The 27810-nt window shown below is 37.9% G+C and overlaps 1 protein-coding gene across 1 annotated transcript; it reads right to left on the reverse strand.

Annotated features, from left to right (window-relative positions):
• Positions 1-5154: 5154 nt before the first annotated feature.
• BIRC2 (baculoviral IAP repeat containing 2) lies at positions 5155-26126 on the reverse strand. Its single transcript, XM_057749590.1, has 9 exons — positions 25716-26126; positions 22211-24348; positions 22016-22115; positions 16719-16797; positions 16068-16116; positions 10126-10368; positions 6316-6570; positions 5559-5600; positions 5155-5447 (listed from the first exon to the last, which is right to left on the reverse strand). The coding sequence occupies exons 2-9, from the start codon at positions 23109-23111 to the stop codon at positions 5254-5256; spliced, it is 1863 nt and encodes a 620-aa protein (XP_057605573.1). The 5' UTR covers positions 23112-24348; positions 25716-26126; the 3' UTR covers positions 5155-5253.
• Between the last annotated feature and the right edge of the window lie 1684 nt (positions 26127-27810).

A 27810-nucleotide genomic window follows, 5' to 3' on the forward strand; every position in this document is an offset into this window, starting at 1 on the left:
CCTGGGCAGCCTGCTTTCCCCGATCGCTGCCCCAACACCCTCCCCCTGATGGGCTCACATGCTCCAGCAGCATCAGGAGCAGACACCAGTAGGTGGCCCACACACAGAGGTGGGGCTGAAACCACAGCTGAGCCCATGGGCTGTGTGACTAAGGAAGAAGAGCTGAAATCTCTACTCGAAGCTGTACGAACTGCCAAGTTACACCTCTGCTGTGGCTTCATAAATTCAGCTCCTGCAGAACATCCGGACAACAAGCACTCCTACAGCTGAGATGGTTCTGGCTTTAGCAGCTGTGGGTTTGTGAGCACGTACAGGCAGGGGTTGGACCAGTCCAGAGTCTGGGCTGTCTCCACAGCTCCCACAGCAGGTCCAGGTGCACAACTACTGCAGTCCTAGGACCTGACTTCAGTGGATCTGTGCCAGTGGCCTGGAACAATGCCTGAGAGTCACCATGGCCAATTGCTGGCATACCCACAGTTAAGGAGGGACTGAGAACCGTGCCAACAATAGTGTACTTTGTGAACCCACACAATGGGTAAAAGGTGACACAACAGAGCACACTCACAGGAGAACAGCTCCAGAGGAGAAATACTCAGTGGCTTCTCTCGCAGTGGGAGTGCTCCAATCCCACCTACCTCCCACTGCAGATCAGAAACACAGCTAAGAAACATCTGCAGGCCTCTATTCCAACAACTAGGGAGCAGATCCTACCCCAGACAGGGCAGAGATAACCACAGAGTAAAGGGAAGGCCCCACTCAATATCTAGTGCATGGTCTGGTCACCACACCACCAGTTACACCCCCTATCAAGGGGATAATGGCCAGCATACACTAAGTAAAAAGGTAGCAGTCATCCATACTAGAAACAGCCCTTGTATCAAAAAATAAATAATAAAAATAAAATAATCTTAAAAATGAATAAATAAACCCACACAGGCTACATAGGGGCATTTCCACATAAAAATAGCCCTTTGAGACAGTCTGAGGGTCTGGCACTGGGAGGAAGAACCCCCAGAGCATTTAGCCTTGAATGCCAGTGGGGCTTGAATGCAGGAATTCCACAGGGCTGGGGGAAACAGAGACTCCACTCTTAGAGGCGCACACAAGGTCTCACATGCATTGGGACCCAGCACAAAGTAGTACCTCCAAAGGAACCTAGGCTAGATCCACCAACAGGTCTTGAAGGGGAGGTGGGGGTTGGCTGTAGCTCACTGTGGAAACAAGGACACTGGTAGCAAAGGTTCCCATTTCAGCACAAAGACCCAACCCCACCCAACAGCCTGCAGGCTCCAGTGCTGGAAAACCTCAAGCCAAAAAACCAGCAAGAGGGAAACACAGCCCCACATCAGCAGACAGGCTGCCTAAGGTTGTACTAAGCTCACAGACACCCCAAAACACACTCCTTGACACAGCCCTGCCCACCAGAGGGACAAAACCCAGCTCCACCTACCAGAAGGCAGGCACCAATTCCTCCCACCAGGAAGCCTGAACAAGCCCCTGGACCAACCTCACCCACAAGAGGGCAGACACCAGAAGCAAGAGGAACTACAATCCTGCAGCCTGCAGAAAGGAGACCATAAAACAGTAAGTTAGACAAAAGGAGACAAAAGAGAAATCTGTTGCAGACAAAGGAGTAAGATAAAAACTTACAAGAACAACTAAATGAAGAGGAGATAGGCAATCTACCTGAAAAAAAATTCAGAGTAATGATAGTTAAGATGATTCAAAATCTCAGAAAAAAAATGTAGGCACAGACCAGGAATACACAAGAAGTGTTTAACAAAGAGATAGAAGATTTGAAGAACAAACAGAGATGAACAACACAATAAATGAAATGAAAAATACACTAGAAGGAATCAATCAGAAGAATAAGTGAGCTGGAAAACAGTGGTGGAAATCACTGCCACAGAACAGAATAAAGAAAAAAGAATGATAAGAAATGAGGACAGTCTCAGAGATCTCTGGGACAACATTAAACACAGCAACATTCACATTATAGGGGTCGCAGAAGAAGAAGAGAAAGTTTCTGAGAAAAATATTTGAATAGACTGTAGTCAAAAACTTCCCCAACATGGGAAAGAAGTCACCCAAGTCCAAAAAGCACAGAGTCCCAGACAGGATAAACCCAAGCAGGAACATGCTGAGACACACCTCTGGCAACCTGCATCATTTCACTAAGCCTAAATTTCCACATTTACAAAAAAGGGATAACAAGTCTCTTAAGATATTAAGGATTAAATAAGGCAATAAATAAACCTAACAAAGTATCTGATATTTCATCTATTTGTTCCACATAATGAATCCTGTTATGACACTGCTTATTATCATTAGAAGGGCAAAAAGGGACTTATCCAGCACGAGGATAAATCCTACTCTCTGATCTAGGTACATATGAGGATTCAGCAAATGGATAATATATTAATTACATTACCATTTACCTATACTTGATGCAGTATTTTTACTTAATGTGAAAATACATGTTTTTATACATCATTAAAACTGACTAGCTGAATAAAGCCAAGTAAGATAAACTCTCAAATAGAACTCAAATAGAAAGTTAATTTTTATGCTGGATGGCAGCACATGAAATTTTTCAAAATATTAATACAGCGTAATAGGACAATTTGCCTAAAAAGCACAAGCTAAGGAGTCAGATAGACCCATGTTCAGACTGCAGTTGTTGAAAGGTGTATGGTCCAGCCCTCAAGATGGCTTTTTCCTTGCTCTCTGTACATCCCCTGCTCAACCAGTGCCTGCTTTACCTACACCCTACTCATCTGACTGACCTTCCTACACACTTGCACCATGCCCCAGATAATGATTGTTCTAACTTTAGATCAGAACATCGCCACTAAGATAGCTTATCAAAGGGGTGGTGAGAGGCAGGCCCCTCTGCTGGTTTCCCTGGTATCTGAAAAGCCAACCTGACATCAATTTCCCCTATAACTGGTAACTGATGCGGTGTCCTGCCCTCTTCTGCCACACATGGCGAGGTGTTACTCCAGGACCTTACTTTAGGCATGTAAGACCCCCCTGTCCATTAAACCACTGATGTTTCTGTCACTAACTTTGGGCTCTTTCTTCAGTCTCGGTCTCCAAGCCGGGCAAGTACAAGGCTTCCAGGCCCACAGAATACAGCCAAACAAAAGGATTAGAGCTAACGTGATTTAAAGTATTTTAGCACCTTGTATTAGTTTGCTAGAGCTGCCAAAAAAAAGTACTGAGACTGTGTGGCTTAAGCAACAGAAATTTATTTTTTCACAGTTCTGGTGGCTGGAAGTCGGAGGTCAAGATGTTGGAAGATGCAGTTTCTTTTGAAGCTTTTTCACCTTGGCTTGTTGACGACCATCTTCCTCAGCTATGTTCACATGGTCCACCGCCTGGGTGTGTATGTGCCCTAATCTCTTCTTTAACAATACCAGTCATACAGTACTGGATTAGAGCTCTTATGATCTCATTTTACCTTAACTACCTCTTTAAAGGCCTGATCTTGAAACAGGATCACATTTTGGGATACCGGGGATTAGGACTTTTACAAATTACAATTCAGCTCACAACACAGCTAAATTATTAAGAGAATCTAGTAGCCCTGTGCCTGGTACATGGTGGAACCTCAATATACAGGGTTTATTAAAAAAGTGTCAAAAATCATTTAATTCTTTTTATAATGGCAGGGAGGAACTTTCACTGACATAAGGTCTTGCACCTAGACATATGCATTTGGACTTACATAAATGCATCAAGCACATCAGGATGGAAACAAAGGCAAAAGCCCAGCTGGTGGGCCCCACTCTCACAAGCATACCCGCTCTTGGCTTTGCCACACACACCCCCACCAGCCAGGACCTCTCCTGCGTCATGGAAAACTTGCTGCAGCTCACTGACAGGCAGAGAGCCTCAGGATTCTTATAGGGCCCACAGAAGCTTCATGAAGTCTTCAGCAGAGAACTCAGGCTTTCTGGGGATCCAGGCCCAGGCCAAAAGTGGTGAGTGTCCCGCAAGTCACAGAAGAAAGGAGCCGTGCTGCAACCAGGCTGGCACAGGACCAACCCCCATGGCCCTTGAGGTGCATGCCGGGGCTTTGTGGATACTGCTTCCCATAGAACTCCTGCCTATTTCTATTTAACCATCATTAAAGAGCACCTACACAGTGTGGCAAAAAAAAGGGGGGGGAGGGGATAGGGCAATTTTCCTTCTTCCTACTATATTCTCTATGTAAAGGGATCTAAAGGAGTTTGGGGATAAGAAGAGATTTTAATATTAGACTTCCTTTCCACCTGGCCTCAGAAGTCTACCACAGACCCAGATCTGGGAAAGGCCAAATATGACTGGGCTCAAAGAAAGGTACTTACCATTGCCTGAATTCCACCTCCTCATCCCACCAACACCTATTCAACAAAATGATTATACTGTTTTTTTAATCCCAATGAAGATTTACATAATTATATTTAAGAATTTTCAATATGGATTTTTAATTCAAATAATATCTATAATACACAAAGCAACTAGACAGATATTACCATCTAAAGAAAATTCTCATAAATCCCATTAATATTAAAAAAATGTTTCTTGGTTAATTTGTTTCATGCATTCAATTTTTAATTTAATAACTAGCATCCAAAGTGCTTACAATGTGACAGATACTATGTACATTATCTCATCCTTATATAACCCTATGAAGGCTTATGGAAATTACTTTTTAAATCAGAAGAAAAAAAATCAACAACATAGTCTTTTTAAAGACCTTTATTAAGATGTTTTTCACAAACTAGGGAAAAGCATTTTTACAAGTAACAGAAAAACCCTTATTTTACAAAACAATTGAAAAAACATCAACAATGAGAATTTGGCAATATAACTGTGATAAACTCCAGAATTCCTGGTTTCCAGTTCTTTTCAGCTACACTCTAAAGTAGTACTCAAAGCTTTCAGAAAGAATACCAAATCTAGTCACTCTTAAAAGGATACATAATAGCATTAAGACTGCTCCTTTAACTTCTCCTGTGTTCACACATGTACACTAATATGGCCCAACCAAACATAAATCTTACCTTTCATATAAACAGAGGTTAAACTGAATATTATATATGATACTATTTTTTTGGGAACAAGATTACTAGTACCAAAGAAAACAGAGTAGAAGAAAAATTTTACTAATTAAAGAACCAATAATTCCCTTTTTACTTCAGATAGCTTCACATGTTCAAACAATATTTTAAAGACTTTTATATACAGGCAATATATAATCTATTTTTATGAGAGAAATGTACGAACAGTACCCTTAATTATACCCCTGCAAATAGGGCATTTTCTTAGAGAAGGGGCACATTCCTGACATACTACCAGATGACCACAAGGAATGAACACAATAGAAACTTCTTTGTCCATACACACTTTACATGTTCTTTCTTCTTGCAACCTTCTCAATTGTTCTTCTAGTGACAGACCTAGTAACAACAACAGAAACTTTAGTGAAATTCAGTTTCTATTTTATCTCCCGTTAAAAAAAATGAAAGGGTAATATTTCATGTTGGTCCTAAGTCTTAATTTTGTTTTACCTGAAACATCTTCTGTTGGAATATACTTCATATTCTTTTCCACTGAGGAAAGAAAAACATACAAAAAGCATCACTCTAACAACTTGGCCATTAAAAAAAATGAAATTTTGTCATGTGTAACAACATGGATGGACCTGGAGTGTATTATGCTTAGTGAAATAACTCAGAGAGAGACAAATACTCTATTTTATCACTTATACATAGAATTTAAAAAATAAAACTAGCGAATACAACAAAAAAGATAAAGACAACAAACTAGTGGTTACCAGTGGGCAGAGGGAAGTGGTGGGGAAAATAGGAGTTTGGGGATTAAGAGGTACAAACTATTATTTATAAAATAAACAAGCTACAAGGATATATTGTACAGCACAGGGAATATAAGCAATATTTTATAATAACTATAAACAGAGTATAATTTATAAAAATTTTGAATCACTGTGTTGCACACCTGGAACTAATATTGTAAATCAACTACACCTCAATTTAAAAAAAAAATTTTTTTAAGGAATCACTCTACCAAATACAAGACTGCTTCATCTACCACCTATTATTTTTCACCTGCTATATACTGAAAAACCCAGATTATAGCTATAGAGCATCAAAAATTATTTAGCCATGCTACTTGGGCAATAAAAGACTTCACTTTTTAGAACAAGTTAAATGTATATAGTTTGCTAATTGGATTCATTTTGTCTGTCAAACACAAAGATGAATATAATCCCAAGAACTCCCAAAATAACTTTACCAACAAACTCACCAAATAAGTTCTTATATAATGTAGAGTCAATTTCTTTAAGACAGTTCTTGAAGATGTTGGCAGCACCATTTCCTTTAACTAAAACGGTATCAATCAGTTCTCTTGCTTGCAAAGGTATCTGTGTTTTTTGTTTAATAATATCATGTTCCTGTTTATTAATTACATTGGCCTTTAAAAGATTATCCAGGATAGGAAGCACACACGTCAACTGTTGAAAGAGAGCCATTCTATTCCTCCGAATTAATGACAAATCATCTTAATGTTAAAAAAAAAGAAAAAAAATCCATTAGATTATAAACTTATCCAATTATAGTCATATAGTCACTAACAACCTATGAACAATTCAGACACTAAATAAATAGGAACTCGAAAAAGAAGGACAAAATTACTTGTCTGCACTTTAATGTCTGTCACTTGGAAAACTTTCAGAGATTTAGCTAAGGCTAAACTTAGCTAAACTATGTATTATATAGTATACACATAGTTTCTGTCTTTGTAACTTATTAACTATATACTTACCCATTTTAGAACCCTGCTTTATACTGCTGAAAGTAAGCAGAGAATTTTAGAGGGCACTACAAATTTGCCACCTCTATACTTTGCCCCCATGTAATTAATACTTACTTCTCTTTGCATTGTATCACTTTACTTTTATAAGAATTTTCATATGAATTCTCATTTGATAAAAAGATCCTATCAATTAAACAAGGCAGGTATGACTGCTCCTCATTTTCAGGAGGAGTGAGTGACCTGTCCAAGGTCACAGAAAGAATCAGTTGTAGAATCAGGTCTTCAACTTCATGTTTAAGAAGCAGTAAGCAGTGTTGAAGAATTTGAGCTGTAGAGTTACGACAGACCTAGGTTCCCACACTGGCTTAGCCACTTATTAGCTATGTGCCCTAACCTCCATACACCTCAGTTTTCATTTGCAAAATGTAGATAATAATAGTACCTTTCTCAAAGAGCTGTAAGGATTAAATGAGATACATGTGAAGTATTTACCACAATATCTGGCACGCAGTTAACCACCAATATTATCTTATAAATGTCTAGGTTTACAACAATTAAAAAAAACTACAGGGCTTACCTGGTGGCGCAGTGGTTACAAATCTGCCTGCCAATGCAGGGTACACGGGTTTGAGCCCTGGTCTGGGAAGATTCCACATGTTGAGGAGCAATGCAGCCTGTGCACCACAACTAGTGAGCCTGCACTCTAGAGCCCTCGAACCACAACTACTGAGCCCACATGCCTAGAGCCCATGCTCTGCAACAAGTGAAGTCACGCAATGAGAAACCCACTCACTGCAAAGAAGAGTAGCCCCCGCTCTAAGCAACTACAGAAAGCCCACATGCAGCAACAAAGACACAACACAGCCAATAAAATTAAATAAATAAAATTTCTGAAAAATTGAAAAAAAAAAAGACTGCATATGAATTAAGCCTAATCTTTTTTAAAAAAAGCAATGTTTTCTCCTTTAACCTTAAACCACACAAAATCCACTGTTAAATTTCCTACATTTATGGAATACAGGCATAAATTCCTATACTATTTTTCAAAAAGTTCCTCTTCTGATGCCCCCAATCAACACATTTGCCTGCTTTCAGCCTTAAAAAAAAAAAAAAAAAAAGTACCTCTACATTTACAAGTTTAATGAGAAATAAAAAAGAACTCTATTGTAAAGCTGTTAGAAAAAAAAAAAAGACCATATCTTTCCCCTTTTACTTCTTTGTAGAGTGAAATGCTCTATTCACCTCAAAACTGTGAAATTCCCTTCTCTGACCACAACTTAGATTATTCTACCTTAATAATTCACCTCACTACTAACAAATTTGCTCTTTCATCTCCATGTCATTCCCAACTACTAACACAAGAGTTGTCTCCTGGCTTTGCTTACTTCCCATCCTAGTCTAGATATGGTCAGGCATCTCAATGATCTTCTCAGCATCCTAAACTCTTCCTCCCTATTCCTTTTTTAACTTGCTTGCTTATTTTTCTTTTTAATTAATAAAGCCTTTGAATATAATGAATATCATGCTCCTAAACACTTCACTACCGTGTGTGTGTGTGTGTGTGTGTGTGTGTGTGTGTGTATTTTTTTTTTAATTTTATTTATTTTATTTATTGGCTGTGTTGGGTCTTCGTTGCTGCTCAGGCGTTCTCTAGTTGTGGTGCACGGGCTTCTCATTGCTGTGACTTTTCTTGTTGCAGAGCACAAGCTCAAAGCGTGCAGGCTTCAATATTTGCAGTAGGCGGGCTCAGCCTGTGGGCCCTAAAGTGCACAGGCTTCAGTAGTTGCAGCGCACAGTTTAGTTGCTCCTCGGCATGTGAGATCTTCCCGGACCAGGGATCCGATCTGTGTCCCCTGCATTGGCACATGGATTCTTAACCACTGCACCAGGGAAGTCCCTTGTTTGCTTATTAAGAAACAATTTCAAATCCAAAATTCAAGGGACTTCATTGGCGATTCAGTTGGTTACGACTCCACGCTTCCACTGCAGGGGGTACAGGTTCGATCCCTGGTTGGAAAACTAAGATCCCACATGTCGTGCGACCAAAAACAAAACAAAACAAACAACAGTAACAAAACATCTGTAATTCAAGACTATTCTATGAATCTTACAAAGTGCAAGAAAGTCACAAAATTATGGTGACCAGTTTTATTAAAGTGATTTCATTTAATCTGTGTTTTATTTCTGATTAGCAATCCTTAAATCTTTTCACTCTCCTCAGGCCCTTTCTTTCACGAAGCTCTTCCCACTTCCCAAATCTACTTAAAAAAATTTTTTGATGTGCTAGGCACTGTGCTAAACTGCTTTTACTTGTAACATCTCATTTAATTCCTATAGCTGCTCCATACAATTTGCACTGTTATCATCCCCATTTTACAGATAAGAAAACTGAGGTCTGGTTACATTAACTGCCAACCTAGTAACTGACAGAGCCAGGATTTAAACAAAAATCTGTCTCAACTAGAAATCAGAAACATTTTGCTACATGGCCAAACAATAAGGTTCTCAAACTATTCCTATCATTACTTACAAGTTTAAACAGAAAAAGTGTCTTCCAACCCAAATAGCCCAATTTACACTATATATGCAACCTTCACCTCTGCCTGCCCTTTAACCCTATCTTTTGCATACGAGTTTCCATAGCTAGTCTACAAGCTCCTTGAAAGTAAGCACCATGAATAACACAGGTGCACATTCTCAACTAATATTTGTTAAAGGAGTGATTACTCAAAAGACTTGTTTTGGGAATCTGAGGCTTAATATAATCTGGATGAATACCCAAATCAGGTCTCTACTATCTTTGGATTGGGCAGGTGCCTCTCATCAAATCCTAGATTTCATCATGGGTTCTATTTTTTTGTATAAGGATCACTAAATAAGGATTAGACAGCCAAATACCATGTTAAGAATATGATTTGAAGAAACTTTAAAAAAAAGAAATGACAGGCACCAACTTTAAAATCTTGCTTTTTCAAAACAGTTTAAATTTGTTAATATATGAGGAAGAAATGCAATATAGCTCAAGAAAGGAATTATTCTAAAATCCTCTGATTACCATAAATCAGAGATCTTCTTCAAAAATAAACATTCAAAAAATAAACCCCCAAAACTGTAGTCAATAGTTCTCAACCAGGGTAATACCCTGCCCACAGCGAAGAAGGAGACGTGAGGTTTGGAAATGACCGGTGGCTGCCACCAGCAATCGGTGGATAGGCGGGGATGCTCACTGTCCTGCAACATGTGAGACAGTCCTATGAGCCCTTGATGGAAGTAATGCAGGTGACTAACATTCCCAAATACCTGATGCTGTTTCTTCAGTTTGTCTTTCCTTCTCTTCTTCTCTTTTTTCATCTTCAGCATTAAGAAGTGCTGACACAATATCATTAACTGTTTTGTAATTCTCTCCAGTTGTTAGGATTTTACTCTGAACTGTCCGCTTTACCAGGCTTCTACTAAAGCCCATTTCCAAGGCAGCTTTAACCACAGGCGTATTCATCATGACTGCATCGTCTGAAGAACTTTCTCCAGGTCCAAAATGAACAACTATTTTAAAAGACATACATTTGTGTAAATTCCATAAATATAAAAATATAGAGAACAATAATGACTATGATACAACCTTTACTCTAGTGCTGATTATATCCTGCTAAGAGAGATGACCTATATGTACCAATTACCTATAACTCCAACAAAAGTTTGAGCCTGATAAAGATCAAATGAGAGTGTAGAAATAGACTGTACTTTTTAAAAACACCACTTCGCACATCCTAGACCTACTTAATTAGAGACTCTCTAAGGATGGGGCATAGGAATATTCTAAAAATTCCTCAAATGATTCTGATGTACAGTCATTTTTGGAAACTGAGATGCTACACAAATTTAGAAGTGAGAAATTATCTCAATTCAGCTAGAAAAGTGGGAGAAATCAACAAAGACTTCATGGAAAAAACGGCATAAGAGTTTGGACTTGAAGGATGGACAGGACCTAGGGAGGTGGATAGATGAAGCAGGGAATAAAATAAACAAAGATGGGAAGAACAGTAAAGTGGAAGACTAATTCACACAAAATATGTCTAACAATGTGGTAAAAAATGTGATTAAAGAAGTAAAATAATAATTTCAGATAGTGACAGATGCTCTGAAGAAAATAAAACAGTATAAGGTGATTAAAACAAACAGGAAGCAGGAGGACAATTAGGATAAGGTGATCAGAGAAGCATTTTTGATAGCCAATATGGCACTTCTGTGAAAATTATAAAAAGACATCATTCTTCAAGACACTTTACTGCCACCTGCTGGAAAACTGTTTTACAATAAACATAAATATACAATGTGTATGTGCTCCCTTGCTCAAACATATGTGGAAACCCTGTCTGAAAAGATAACACCTGAATAATAAGGAGTGAGCTTATGGGAATATCTGAAAGAAGTCTTGCAGGCAAAGAGAACAGCAAGTATAAAAGCCTCAAGTCAAGAGAAAAGTTTGATATATTCAAGAAATAGAAAGGTGGTGCAAAGTCAGAGAGGAGGGTGATGCCTTGATCATGTAGAGTCCTATGAGGGGGTTATATTTTATTCTAAGTTTGCCAGAATATTCTAGGAGGGTTTTAAGTAGGGAACAGATAAAACCTTTTGTTTTTTTCAAAAGATGATTCTGGCAGCTCTGTGATAAACTTTAATGAGATAAAATAGAATCAGGGAGACCTGTTAGGATTTTATGACAAAAGGTGATGGCAGCTTGGATCAGGTTAACAGTAGCAGAGACAGAGAAAAGTAGTAAGATTTGCTACATATTATAAAGGCAGAGATGAAAAGACTTCTAACAGATTAAATATACAAATTAAAAGGCACAATTAGGGATGATGTCTAACTGAAGTCAACTTTTGACCTTAAGAAGAGAGTGCCATTAACTGAGATGGGAGGACAAGAGAAGGAGAAAACTTGAGGGATGAAGCATGGAGAAAATGTTTGCTTTGGTCATATTAACTCTGAGACACTTAAACAGGTAGAGATTTAAACAGGTAGTTGAACATGCCAGTCTGCAGCTTAGGAAATGGAGAAAAACATTTGGGTTGAACACTGAGAGGTACTCCATCACTTAGAGGTTTGAAAAAGGAGTAACCACCAAAGGAAATTGTTCATGATCCACCAGGGAAATAGGGGAAAAACAAGAATGTGGTGTCCAGGAAGCCAAGTGAGGAAGATACCTTAAGAAGGACGCAGGAGAGTAATGACAGCAAGATCACTGATTAAGATGCCCCCCATTTGTATTCTGAACTCAACAACAATTTGAATCCATCCAAGGACAAAAGTGCCTTTGTGGGAAACTCTGGGATTTAGGTATAAGATTATGAAACCCAGTGTATTTTAAGACCAAGGAGAGCCATTTTGAGAAGACTAGCCTGTACCCAAGCACCTGAACCCCTGACCATGGTCCAAGCTACAGACCCAAAAGCAGCTCCATATCCATCAAGACTGACAGCAGATGGTCTTTACCTGCCAAAACCAGTCAATGAAGACTGGAAGCAGTGTTTGCTCCTTCAAATGCAGACACCAAGGCAAGACTACATATATCATACAAATCAGGCACATATGACACCATCAAAGGAAACTAATAAAGATCAAGAAGTGACCCCAAAGAAATGAAGATCTATGATTTGCCTGACAATGAATTCAATAGCGTCACCTTAAAGAAAAAATTCAAGAGAACGAAGATAAACAACTAAATGAAATAAAGATAACAATGCATGAACAAAATTAGAAGTTTAACCAAGAAACAGAAACCACAAAAAGGAATCAAACAAAAAATTTGGAGCTGAAGAATACAAGGACAGAACTGAAAAAAATCACTAGAGAACTTCAACAACACACTTGATCACACAAAAGAAAGAATCAGAGAACTCAAATGGAGGTCATTTGAAATTAGCCAGTTTTAAGAACAAAAAGAAAAGAGAATGAAAAAGAGTGAAGGGAGCCTCCATGAATTATAGGACACCACCAAGCGAATGAAAAGTCACATCATGGGAATCCCAGAACACAGAAAAAAAGGGAGAAAGCTTAAAGAAATAATAGCTGAAAACTTCAGCTCCCAAATCTTGAGAGAGATATGGATATCCAGAAACAGTAAGCTCAAAGAACTTCAAGCAAGATCAGCCCAGAGATTACTCCAAGACACATTATAGTCAAAATATTAAAAGGAAAAAGACAAAGAAAGCATTTTGAAAGCAGCAAGAAAAAAATGACTCATCACATATAAGGGAACCCCCTAAGGCTATCAGCACATTTCTCTGCAGAAACCTGCAGGCCAGGGAGAATGACTTATTATATCAAAGTTCTAAAAGAAAAAAAAATGCCAACTGAGAATACTGGCAAAACTGTCCTTCAGAAATGAAGAAGAGATAAAGACATTCCAGACAAGCATAAGTTGAGGGAGTTCATCAACACTTAACCTGCCTTACAAGAAATGCTAAAATGATTTCTTCAAGTTAAAATGAAGAGAAGCTAAGTAACAACATGAAACAAAACTTACTGGTAAAGGTAAATATGTAGTCAAATTCAGAACACCCTATACTGTATCTCTAGCATAAGTTAAAAAACAATAATATATTTTGTACAGCAAAGGAAACTATAAACAAAACAAAAAGACAACCCACAGAATGGGAGAAAATAGTTGCAAATGATGCAACCAAAGGGGCTTAATCTCCAAGATACAAAAACAGCTCATGAAGCCCAATGTCAAAAAAACAAACAACCCAATCAAAAAATGCACAGATGACCTAAATAGACATTTCTCCAAAGAAGACACAGTGATGGCCAAAAAAGCACATGAAAAGATGCTCATCATCACTAATTATCAGAAAAATGTACATCAAAACTACAATGAGGTATCACCTCACATTGGACAGAATGGCCATTATCAAAGTCTACAAACAATAAATGCTGGAGAGGGTGTGGAGAAAAGGGAACCCTCCTTTGCTGGTGGGAATGTACATTGGTATAATCACTATGGAGAACAGTAAGGAGGTTCCTTAAAAAACTAAAAATAGAACTACTATATGATCCAGCAATCGCACTCCTAGGCATATGTCTGGAGAAAACCATAATTCAAAAAGATACATGCACCCCAAAGTTCACTGCAGCATTATTTACAACAGCCAAGACATGGAAGCAACCCAAATGTCCACTGACAGAGGAATGAATAAAGAAGATGTGGTACATATATACAGTGGAATATTACTCAGCCATAAAAAATGAAATAATGCCATTTGCAGCAACATGAATGGACCTAGAGGTTATCATACTAAGAGAAGTAAGTCAGACGGAGAAAGACAAATGTATGATATCACTCATATGTGGAATCTAATTTTTTAAAAAATGATTCAAGGAACTTATTTACAAAACAGAAACAGACTCACAGATTTCAGAAACAAACTTATGGTTACCAAAGGGGAAACGTGGTGGGGAGGGATAAATTAGGAGCTTGAGATTAACATACACACAATACTATCTATAAAATAAAGAATCAACAAGGACCTACTATATAGCACAGGAAACTATACTCAATATTCTACAATAACCTATATGGGACAAGAATCTTAAAAAGAATGAATATGTGTATATCTAGAACTGAATCACTATGCTGTTCACCTGAAACTAACACAACATTGTAAACTAACTTATACTCCAATAAAAGTTAAAAGAAAAAAAAATTTATATAAGAAAACATAAAAATAAAAAACAAAAACAATATTAATAACTATAACTACAATAATTTGTTACTGAATGCAGAATATAAAAAGATATAAAGTATGACATTAATTGTGTAAAACATGGGGTAAGGAGAAGTAAAACTATAGTTTTTGTAAATGATTGAAGGTAAGTTGTTATGAGCTTAAAATAGACTATTATATCTAAGATATTTTATGTAAGCTTCATGGTAAAAAAAAACCTATAATAAATAACAGAAAACATAATAGAGAAATTAAAGCACACTACTATAGAAAATAAATCAGAAAGGAAGACAGCGAGAGGAAGAAATGAGTGAAAGAACTGGGATTTTGTGCTCTCAATGCAGGGGCCCAGGTTCAATCCCTGGTCAGGGAACTATATCCCACATGCCACAACTAAAAAAAAGATCCTGCAAGCCACAACTAAGACCCAGTGCAGCCAAATAAATAAGTAAATAAATAAATATTTTTAAAAAAAGAAAAAGAAACAAAGGAACTAAAAAAAAAAACCCAGAAAACAATAAAATCATAATAAAAAGTCCTTACATATCAACAACTAGAACATCAATAATTACTTTAAATGCAAATGGGCTTAATTCTCCAATCAAAAGACACAGGATGGCTGAATGGATTAAAAAAACCCACAAGATCCAACAGTATGCTGCCTACAAAAGAATCACTTTAGCTTTAATGACACAGGAACGCTAAAACTGAAAAGATATAAAAGGTGTGCTATGTGAATGGTAATCAAAAATGATGGGTGGCTATATTTACATAAAATATAGACTTTCAGTCAAAATCAGTGAGAAGAGACAAAGAAGATCACTATATACAGTGACAAAGGGATCAACTCATCAACAGTACATAGAACTGTAAATTTATATGCAACACACATTGGAGCATCTAAATATTTAAAGCAAATATTAGCATAACTAAATGGAAAACTAGAGAGCAAAACAATAATAGTAGGGAATGTCAATACCCCACTTTCAACACTGGCTACATCATCCAAACAGAAAGTTAATAAGGAAACAGCAGACCTGAATAACACTACACACTAAATGCCAGATGTGGCTAAAATTAAATTATAACCAGAAGATATGTTTCCTGTCCTTGCACTAAAATACTACATACCTGGCAAATACCTAATACCTAGCCCAATTCTCAAATCATGCGGACTGGGCCTTTCCAAACATGCTAGCTTACAGCAAACTTTTCCTCCTTAGAGGGCTTATTATTTGCTCTTCTCATTTGGTTTTCCTTGAGGTATCTGTTATGGTTATTTTTCTTTTGCACTTGTCTTGTCTCCCCAGTTGGAATGTCAGTACTTTAAGAACAAAAATTAGAATACTTCCAAGAATCCTCTACAAGTGTCATGAATCTTAGCAGATACATAATATTTCTTAGTTAACTTCCTAGCACTTTCTTCTATGACCTCAGAAATCCTTTGTTTACATTCTTTCATTCTTAATATTCTTTAAAAAAATCCTATATTTGTTATATTTTCACACATACTTGGTGGATCAGCACTTTCATCTCCAGGAGTATCTGAAGTTGACAACAGCTATGAAACAGAAGAAAAAATAATAGGTAAAATCAGAAATCTCAACCTGAACATAGAAACATTAAGATACGTTTCTCTTAAGTATTGTACGCACGCTTTTGAAAACTAAGTAATTTACATGCTTAAACTTTGCTGTGTTTTACCTTAATCATCACACATTTCCTTAAATTTCACCCAATTCCAAATTAGAATTCAAGTATTTCTCTAAGTTTCAGGAAAGCAAGAAAAAGTATTAATCGTTTCTCATTCCACTGAGAAAGTCATATTTCAGCTGAATTGCTCTCAGAGATTCCAAATTCCTAACAAGTTATTTTGTTTGTTTTTCTCAAAAAGATGGCGACACTAAAGACTCTTCTCCAGCCCCATCACATATTTGTACAGTGGCAGGTTGAGTGATTTTTCAAAAAACTAAAAAACAATCATTTTTCAAAAGTCCCTGAACAAAGATGGTAGTTACAAAAATAAAACTTAAAGGTGTCATTAAGATGGACACAAAACATGTAACTATAATTAATGAGAAAAGAGATGTAAATATCACTTCTAATCATATTTTGTAATTATTTAGGAGAATTCAATGTTGCTAATCATAAAAATATATTTACCTGTTCAAGAAGATGAGGATATCTAGCTTGAATCTCATCAACAAACTCCTGCCCTTTCATGCGTATCAAGAACTCACACCTAAAACATAAGAGGAAAATTTAAAAATTCCTTTATACCAAAAGTATAATCTGATCATTCTAGAAAGGTGGCTTTCAAAGTCTTTGATTGCATCCCATAGTACAAACATTTTACATCACAATCTAGTATACATACACATCTAACAGGAACGAAATTCTTGTAAAACATTACAAATTCTTAGTATGCGTTGATGCATTCTGATATTTTCTGTTTGAGTGCAATAACAACAATAAAAGGGTTTGGACCTCAAAGGAGCACAAACTAAGGCTTGAAAAATGCTGTTAATTTACTTTGGGGGCTTTACATAGTTTCAGAAACTGTAATTTGGTATTCCTAAAATGTGATCTTTCACAAAATAACTGCTAATCTTCCTCCACTGTCCACTCTTCCATTATACTTGAAGCACAAACCCTCTCTTAAAAAACAGAGAATCAAGTATTTTCATCGATACATAATGTGACAGTGTTTCCCAAATACTTGCTTTCAAACTACTAGAATTTCTCAATGGTGCTCCAAGAAGTTCCTATAACATCTGTTTCTTCCCTTTGGTTTTTTTAACAAATGGTGCTAGACAACTCGATACAATGTGCAAAAAAAAAAGCCTTGATCTATGTCCATACACACACAAAAGCAAACTAAAAATGAATCATATGCCTAAATACAAAACCTAAAACTATATAACTTCTAGAAGAAAACACAGGAGAAAATCTTTTTGTCCTTAGGTTAGGTAAAGATTTCTTAGCTGAAGACCAACAGCACAATTTATAAAAGATAAAACTGATAAACTGACATCATCAAAATTAAAAACTTCTGCTCATCAAATACACTATTAAGAAAATGAAAAGACAAGCCACAGACTGAAACGCTGCAAAACACATCTGATACAGGACTTGTATCCAGAATATATTAAGAACTCTCAAAACTTAAGTAAAAAAATAAAAATAAAAAATAAAAAAACTTTAAAAGAGAAACTTTCATCAAAGAAAATACAGTTCCGAGGATGAAGAACCCACAGATACAGAGGGCTGACTGTACTATGTCATATGAGGGCCTTGATCATCTGTGGATTTTGGTTTCTTGAGGGGACTTCCTTCGAGTGTCCTGGAACCAATCCTCCAGAGGGACAACTGTACATAGATGGCAAAGAAGAACCTCACCATCATTCATCATTAAGGAAATGCTAACTAAAATCACAGTGAAATACCACATCTATTAGAATGGCTAAAATCAAAAAGACTGATGATACCATGTATCATTAAGAATCTGGAACACTTGGAGGTATCATACAGTCCTGGTGGGAATTTAAAATGGTACAGGCACTTCAGAAAACAATTTGGCAGTTTCTTCTAAAGTTACAATAGTAAACAAAACTAGCCATCCAGCCCACTATCCCACCTGTAAGTATTGGGTTGGCCAAAAAGATCATTCGGGTTTTTCCATTACATCTAACAGACAAACCCAAACGAACTTTTTGGCCAACCCAATATTTACCTAAGCAAAACGAAAACATAGGTTCACAAAGGTTTATTAATGTTTAGAGTGGCTTTATTCATTACTGCTCCAAACTGGAAACAACCCAAATATCCTTCAACTGGTAAATGGGTAAAGTTAGTAGAGATCATGTAAGCACGCACAAGATTCAAGTTCATCATACAGAAAATACAGCTTTGTCATTGCTCTTGATCGTAACATAGTTCTAAAGTATTTTTATTCTGGAACTGACTAACTTATATTCTAATGACTAAAGACAGGAAGTATAATGAACATCGGCTGCCTTGTATCTCCCCCTTCTCCAATAAATTCTGAGGACAGAGATTTTTGTGTCTTATTCACTGTTATATCCCCAGCATCTACAATAGTATTCAGGGAGATATATATATATAGAAATATATATATATAGAAATATATATATATAGAAATATATATAGAAATATATATATAGAAATATATATAGAAATATATATATAAATATATATAGAGAGAAATATATATATAGAAATATATATATATAGAAATATATATATATAGAAATATATATATATAGAAATAAGTGAAAGGGATTAAGAGGTATAAATCTCAGGTATAAAATAAATAAGCCATGGGGATGTAATATATAGCATAAAGAATACAGTCAGTAATACTGCAGTAACTCTGTAAGGGGACAGATGGTTACTAGGCTTATCATGGTAACAATTTTATAATGTATGCAAATACCAAATCACCATATAGTACACCTGAACCTAACATAATATTGTATGTCAACTATATTTCAATTAAAAAAAAAAGATATTAGAAGGGAAAAAAGATCCTCATGATGACATCTGGTTGATTTCCCATGATTACTTTCAACTACCCATTCCTAGGACTCTTGCCTCCAGACAGTGCTGCTATTGTCATGAGTAATCATGCTCAATCGAGATGAATCCCAGTAGTCTTACTGGTCTGCTGCAAAAGCAGCATTTGTCTGTCCATTAATTTCATTTTCAACCTCATATGTAATAGTACCACAATTTTTGCCTTTCACTTTAATTTGGTTCTTCTTTGTCTGGCTTTGGCTTGATTTTTTTTATTTGATTCCACACTGTTGTGTAAATACCAATACTGATGAAAAAAGGAAATTCCTTCGGTATATAGAAATGTAAACCCTATTATCTCCTCTTTTAAATGATTATTACTAAAAATGTTAATTAAGAGGGAAAAAAGAAAAATAAAAAAAACAGTATCCAGTAGGCATACAGATATTTAATAAATGAATAAACTGTGTTAAAATACAGTGATAACGATTATCCACTTTGGTTTTTCACTTATCTGAGATTAAAGATCACCCACAATTGAAATTTCTTGTTTACAAAAAGCACCCCTGGCCTTTCCCCTTATCTAACCATTTAAAACTAAACACATTACAGAAATAAACCAAGACTTTGTTTGGTTTTGTTTTATAAAGCACAAAATGTAGCAACTGAAACACTGTAATTGGAAAGCTATTACTATCTTTTTAATACAGTATTAAATTTCAAATCATATGTGCACAATCTTGGACTTTCCTGGTGGCACAGTGGTTAAGAATCCACCTGCCAATGCAGAGGACACAGGTTCAAGCCCTGGTCTGGGATGATCCCACATGCCACAGAGCAACCAAGCCCATGCGCTACAACTACTGAGCCTGTGCTCTAGAGCCCACAAGCTACAACTACTGAGCCTGAGTGCCACAACTACTGAAGTCCTCGTGTGCCTAGAGCCTGTGCTCCGCAACAAGAGAAGCCACCGCACTGAGAAGCCCATGCACCACAATGAAGAGTAGCCCCCACTCTCTGCAACTAGAGAAAGCCCATGCCCAGCAATGAAGACCCAACACAGCCAATAAAAAATAAATTTTTTTAAAAAAATCTCATTCTCTCTGTTGTATAACAAAGGGAGTTCAACTCGAGGATGGAAGATGCCTTGGAGGACTGGGATGGGGAGGGTGGGGGGGACTCAAGGGAGGGTGGGGGGGACTCGAGGGAGGGAGGGAATATGGGGATATGTGTATAAAAACAGATGATTGAACTTGGTGTACCCCCAAAAAAATAATAAATAAATTAAAAAAAAAAAATCTCATTCTCCTTTAAAAAAAAATAGGTACACAATCTCACAGAACCAAGCACAATCAAGTCATTTAAAATTCTGTCAATTGGGAATTTCCTGGAGGTCCAGTGGTTAGGACTTGACACTTTCACTGCCACGGCCTGGTTCAATCCCTGGTTGGGAACTAAGATCCTGGCAAGCCGTGTGGTGGTGCCAAAAATAAAAAAATAAAATACAATTCTGACAACGAAACGTGCTTTTTCCTACAAAAATAATTTAAAGTAAACAAAATGTATTATCACTTTTTAAAATTAGAAAGCCAAATTTATCTTGATACATTATGAATATTAAAGAGGTTCAAGAGATTCCTCATTATTGTGAGAGACACTCACCAGTCACAACATTATGTACACATGATTCCACTTATGTAAAGTACCTAGAAGAGTCAAATTTGTGGAGACAGAAAGCAGAATGGTGGCTGCCAGGGGCTGGGGGGAGAGGGATATGAGGAATTAAAGAAGTGAGTACAAGATTCAGTTTGGGAAGATAAAAAAAAGTCTAGAAATAGATGGTGGTAATGAATGAGGAATAATGTGAACATACTTAATGCCACAGAATTGTATATTTAAAAATGGTTAAAATGGCAAATTTTATGTTATGTACATTTTATAGATAAGGAAAGGCTCAAAGAAGTCACATGATGTGTCCAAGTTCACATAGCTACTCAACATATCTAATTCTATTTCCACCAACAGCACTGCCTCTAAATTCCTTCTAGACTATAGTGAAAAATAGGACATACTGGTAGAAACCGAGTGATTAAAGGAAGATATGTGACGTGTCACAAGATAAAATTGTACAGAAAAAAATAATTTACAATCATAATTAGACTTAATACTGACTGTACAGTTTTATTACATGCATTTTTATATTTGTACTATTCCCAGATCCATTTAATGTCCCTCCTTGTTTTCCTTTTTCCTTCTTATCCTTTTCCTAACTTATCTCCTTTTTGTTCTATTTTACATATTTTTATAATACTTAAATCTTCTTTAAAGCAAAATGGAGAACATATAAATGAAATGTATGGCCACAATTGTGAGTCATCAAGAATAAGTTAAATTAGGGCTTCCTAGGTGGCGCAGTGGTTAAGAATCCGCCTGCCAATGCAGGGACATGGGTTCAATCCCTGCTCCAGGAAGATCCCACATGCCGCGGAGCAACTAAACGCATGTGCCACAACTATTGAGCCTGCGCTTTAGAGCCCACGTGCTGCAACTACTGAAGCCCATGCGCCTAGAGCCCATGCTCCACAACAAGAGAAGCCACGGCAATGAGGAGCCCCCACTCACCGCAACTAAAGAAAGCCCGTGTACAGCAAAAAAGACCCAACACAGCCAATAAAATAAATAAATTAAAAAAAAAAAAAAGAATAAGTTAAATTATATCCTGAATACATGGCTTACCAAAGAAAAAAATCACAGAACACTTTACAACATTTTGTAGCAAAATGTTATAATTTGGTGTTTTTAAAAAGCTAATTCCCTAATGGGATAAAGAAGTTTTGTTATATTGAAATGTAAACTTACTCATGCAAGCATGCCTACTTCTTTTAAGCACAGAGTTTTGTGCAGAAATCTTTCAAAACAATTACCTTGGAAACCACTTGGCATGTTCTACCCATGGGTCATCTCCAGATTCCCAACACCTTAAGCCACCATCACAACAAAAGCATTTGACATCATCGTTGCGACCTAAAGAAAACACGAGAATAAAACTGAATACATATGTGTCCTAATATATAAATCAAAATGAACTAGATAAAATGCATAGCTATATATTTTCTTACCCACATAATAGAAACCAGCACTTGCAAGCTGCTCAGGCTGAACTGGTACAATAGATGGCCAGTACATAAATGTTCTCAGTCGAGCTGCATGTGTCTGCATGCTCAAATTTGAAATGCTAAACCTCAGCGTTTCCAGAGAATTTTCCAAAAATGGACAGTTGGGGAAATGCCTCCGGTGTTCTGACATAGCATCATCCTTTGGTCCCCAGTTATTCAGAGTCCCACCACAGGCAAAGCAGGCTACTCTATCTCCAGGTCCTATATAATAAAAGCCAGCTCTTGCCAATTCTGATGGTGACAAAAAGGTTAATGGCCACATCTGGTAAGTAAGAATTCTTGCTTCTTCAGTACTCATGGCATAACTGTAGGGGTTAGTCCTCAATGGGGAAAAGTCTTCAACTGTTCTAGAATTAACAGGGTTTGGTGAAAGGTTGGAATAAGAACCACTGAATGAGCTACTATGTTCCAAAGTGGGTGATAATGAATGTGTAAAACTGTTTCTCATTGGAGAAGAAACATTCTTAGAAGTGGATTCCATACTAGTAACAGAAACTAGATTCTGAATAAAGGTACAGCTAGGATATAGCTGTTTATGCTTTTCAATAGGATTGTCTCCTTGTTTCCAGTTATCCAGCATCAGGCCACAACAGAAGCATTTGACCTTGTCATTCACACCAGTGTAATAAAAACCAGCACGAGCAAGACTCCTTTCTGAGACAGGAACACCGGCAGGGAAAGCTGAATACGTAGACATTCGGTAGAGTTCACATGAAAAGTCATATTTCATTTTTTGTTTGTTGCCGATTGTCCAATTTGACAAGACCGTGCTATCTTCCATCATACTCTTAATTTTTCGATACTTGGGATCTGGGACAAGTCTTTGGGAGGTAGTTTTGTGCATGAGTGATTTTACTCTTTGATGGCTGAAATCCTTCACATAAAATTTCTCTTCTCTTCACATTAGATTTTTACCATAAAAAAGAATCAAATGATAGGCTCCTACTTATGTAAAATTCACTACAGCTTCTTTACTGGATTTATACTTAAGTTGATACTCAGGTAGGATGAATATCTCTCCTAAATTACCAAGATACTATTTAATACTCTTTGGGATTATATTAACTCAAGTGCTATTTGCTCATTATTTGGTGTAATACTAACCTAAAAGCCTGAAAAAAGTTGATACACTTCTGAAAATATGTTAAAACTCCTTGATTTTTCAAGGAGGTTTATATTCCAAAATTTCTAAACAAGGATAGAATACCTAAATAATGTCTTTAATTTGGCTTTCGTTACAAGCTACAAAACCAGGATATCAAGCCAATTAATGACTATGCTATAAGACAAAAAAACTATATGCAGGCTTCTTTCCTGACAAGCACTTTAATATATTTTTAAAAAATCTTTTATTCTGGTAAACAAGAATTAAAGTCTTCATATGGTCACATTATCTAAAGGCTAACTTCACACAGTTTATCATCATAGTATTTACTTAAGAAGGTTAAACTAGCTTCAGCTAACAACTTTTGGGGATCTCAATACCTACAAGTGTTGACCCTAAACCTGTTATACTGTGTATGATGTCAAATGAAATGAATTTTGCTTAAAATTTACAAACTGCTAACTCTTCCGTCTTTGTCTATATTTGTTTCCATTTCCTGCAGCATCATTATGTTGTCTTTCCTCCTAACTTTGCATACCACTTTATTATACTTGATCAAACGAACGTATTTTCTCCGTAAACTAGTTAACTACAAAATTTCCACAACATAAACTTCTTACAAAAATATTAAATAACTTGTTTCATTTAAGGATTATGTATCTATAATATCATTTATTTTGTAACTAAAGGTAAATCAATTTATCAAGATGCAGCTTGTTGTTCTAGTGTTATCACAAATGCCTAAGCTACTGCATTACCAACAGAATTACTGCTCATGCATAATAAACCAGTAATTAACTCTACTGCCTTCTTTCTGAAAACCCTTCATATTTTAAAAGTATAATTCATACACAAAATTACACTCCACAGAATTCAAGCTATATCCCTTTATAAAGTTTCTGGGTCTCCATAATGGGATTTATTACTGCAGGGGGGAAAATGAGAGGGAAAAAGCAGACTCTTCAGGGCTGTAAATCTGAAAAGAAAAAACAAAAGCTATTTTAAAAAACTGTATTTTCACTGTGAATACAATTTATATTCTCTTCAACTTATTCAGTGAATTCTAAAAGTGATTTATACTTTAGATAATACATCTTAATTCCAGCAATTTGTCACCAAAACTAATTAGAAAAGCTCTTAATCAAAATAAATGCAATATACTCCCCATAGCATTAAGTATATTTTGGTAATGCACAACTTTGAAGACGGACACAGAAACATATTTTGTCCTTGGTCTCCTCCCCTCTTCTGGCGACAACTTTTAATACTTTAAGGATAATACCTCTGGCAGTTTGCTAGAGGCAAAGGGGGACTAGTGGTGAAAAAGGTCGCACCCATCATCAGTTACTTAGACGGTAACGTTATTTTTTAATGTCAAGTCGCTCCAAGACTAAGAAAACTGACCAGTTAGAGTAACTGCATCAGAAACTCATTAATAAAACTCTTTAACTCTACAATGCCCTTACAATTCTTTTTTAAACACTTTTTTTTTTTTTTTTTTGGCACATGGGCGTAGTTGCTCCGCGGCATGTGGGATCTTCCTGGAGCTGGGATCGAACCCGTGACCTCTGCATTGGCAGGCGGATTCTTAACCACTGCGCCACCTAGGAAGCCCTGCCCTTACAATTCTAAAGCAACAACCACAGAAAGCAACTCGAAAACAATACATAATACAATGGCTTGTGAAACACTGGCCTTGGGAATGTGACCACTTGCACGAATGCTTTCGTTACACCAGAACTTGGTGTCCTATCTTTACAGATTTTTATCTACAAGCATTGCACAGTGGATTTGCCCTCTTTAGGCAAACTGTGGCTTTGGGGGTTGTGGGCAAGAGAGAGACTGCAACGGAAAAGACGAGAAACTATGCAATTTACCCCTTCATTTCCCAGAGCTATTTCTCACAATACACAAGAGACCAGTAAAGTGGCAGAGCGCGGTTGGAACTATCTGATGTAGGAGATCTCGCCGCCCCAGAACTGCCTCGGTTTGAACATACTAAACAAAGGAATACCGAGGGTTAAGTTTAAAACCCTGCAGGAACTTGACCAACATCTTGGTCAGAGTCCAAGGGCCGGAAAAGTGGGCGGCGGCCAGAGCCGACTTGCAAACAGGTCCATAAAAAAAATTATTTTCGACCGCAAGTCTTTGAGCTGGAGCTTCCGAATTAAACAGCCTCGGCGAGAGGGGAGAGCAGAGGCAGAGAGCTCACCGCGACCCCCGGCCGAACGGCGCCGGCCCTGTCCTCCCTCACCCAGCTGCAGCCTCTGGGAAGCGAGCCCCCGCGGCCCGCGCGCCCCGACCCCCCTCGCGCGGCCCGGGCCCGGAAGGCGCTGCACTCACCGCAGGGCCGGCGCAGCAAACGCGGAAACGGCGCGGCCGCCTGGAGCCTCCACAGCCCTGAGAGCAGCGACACCGACAGAAGGAGCTGCCGGGCAGCTCGGCTCCAGCGCTCCCGAGGGCCCCCCGCCCGCGCAGGGCCCACGCCGACGCAAGGTGACGTCAGCGCGCCGGCTGGGTCCGCGTCACGCCGCGCGAAGGCGCCGGGGAGTCTGCGGACGGAGAGCGTCGCGCAGCGCGCGCTGGCCCGTGGGCAGTGGGTCGGCTCGCGGGGGTGGCGGAGCCGGGCATCCGACCTTTAATCTCGTAGCGTGAGCGCTTGTGACGTTCCCCCCCACCCCCCGCTGTCCCTGACATTCTCTTGAGGGGAACGTGGCGAAGCGTGAGCCGTAGAGTGTGAATCGCGGGGAGCCCTGCGGAAACGCCCCTGCGCGGGCGGGGCGCGTCCCCCACGCGTCACCCGGTTGGGGTCCAGCCCCGGCCGGATTCCTCTCGTGGAGCCTCCCCTAGGCGTGGGTGACCGCGTCGGGGGTGGAGTCAACCCGGGGGCGTTTCGGCTTCGATTAAGCGAACAGTTGCAACCGTTTTTCTCCGCAGCTACGTATTGTCAACCTTAAACAGCTGGCTGTGGAAATAGAAAGCCGAGTGTTGGAAAGCGGACCAGCATCAAAGGATTAGTTTTGAAGTTTCGACTTTATAATTTTTTGGGGAGTGTATCTTTTATAATCAATGATGGTATCTTTTATTTCAAACGTTTGTGTTTCTGTTCTGGAGGCGAATGCACTGACCAAAGTGTCCTGATTTCAGAGGCTCATCACTAGCAATCGGAACGGTGTTTCAGGCCAGGTTTCACTCCCTTTTCTTTTTCCCTGAATGTGATTAGAATGGGATGTATACATTCATATACGTGTGTTATATAAATCGTACACGAAACACAAAGGAGCTCTGTATCAATGACATGTTTAAATAGTTAACTGATAGAAAAATTGTAAATACAAAATCATGGTTTTCCTCGTCAGGGACGTTGTGCCCCGCCCCTCCCCCCCCCCGCCCCTCCCCTCCCCCCCCAAATGCGGTGAACACAGTGGCGTGCAGTAAATATTTGCTGTATTGCAGCGAGAGAATTTTTTAGTTTGTGTTCTGTAAAGACACTCTTTGTCAATGAAATCAGATGCTTTCTTCTCTCGGGGGAACTCCAGGGGGCAAATATTTCAAAAACTTCCAAATAACAAGCCACTTAATTAGGCAGCCAGGGGAATTCCAAGACCCTGAACCATTTCCCATTTCCTGTCCCTGTCATTTCTGTCTGCCAGTCAGTCACAGAACAGGAGGGCTTCTGTTCCAGTGTGAATAGTAAAAAGAAAGTATTTGTAACAGTTTGTGATACAGAGAAAAGAAATGCCAGGACTCCCAATGACTAAAAACTTCCAAATATGCACATGAGTTTTGATAGTAGTTCAGTATTTAGTTCAAGTTACAATTTCTCGGAAAGTTACAGAACTTTCTTTTTATGTGTGGGAAAATCTATCTAGCAAGAATTGTTCATTCTGGATTCAAGATTATTCAAGATTATTTCCCTTTTTCAGTTCTTGTCCTGACCAAAAAAGTATAGGGGAAAGTTCGTGTATCAAAAACTCAAAAGTCCTTAGATATTTTCCCCGAGAAACTGTGAAATAACATTAAGGTATAACAAATACTATATAACTCTTAATCCTATATAACCTTGTAGTTGAGTGTTAAGTTTATTCAGTTACCCACTTATTCAGTTAATGTTTTTCATATTTCCAGTGTAGAATTGCTGGTGACTTTCAAAAATAAGGTATGTATTTCTGCTGAGGTTGCTATCCTAATATTTTTCACATTTATGTGGAAAAAATATTTACAGGATCCAAGACAATTTTGAATGAAGGGACTTGTCCACCAGCTAACGAGTTATAAAGTCATAGTAATTAAGATAGTATTAGCACAAGGACGGACAAATAAAAGAACAAGATAAGAGCCCAGGGACTTCGCTGGTGGCACAGTGGTTAAGAATCTGCCTGCCAATACAGGGGACACGGGTTTGATCACGGGTTGGGGAAGATCCCACATGCCTTGG

The sequence above is a fragment of the Hippopotamus amphibius genome, chromosome 9 (assembly GCF_030028045.1).
Source record: "Hippopotamus amphibius kiboko isolate mHipAmp2 chromosome 9, mHipAmp2.hap2, whole genome shotgun sequence".
Lineage (NCBI taxonomy): Eukaryota > Metazoa > Chordata > Mammalia > Artiodactyla > Hippopotamidae > Hippopotamus > Hippopotamus amphibius.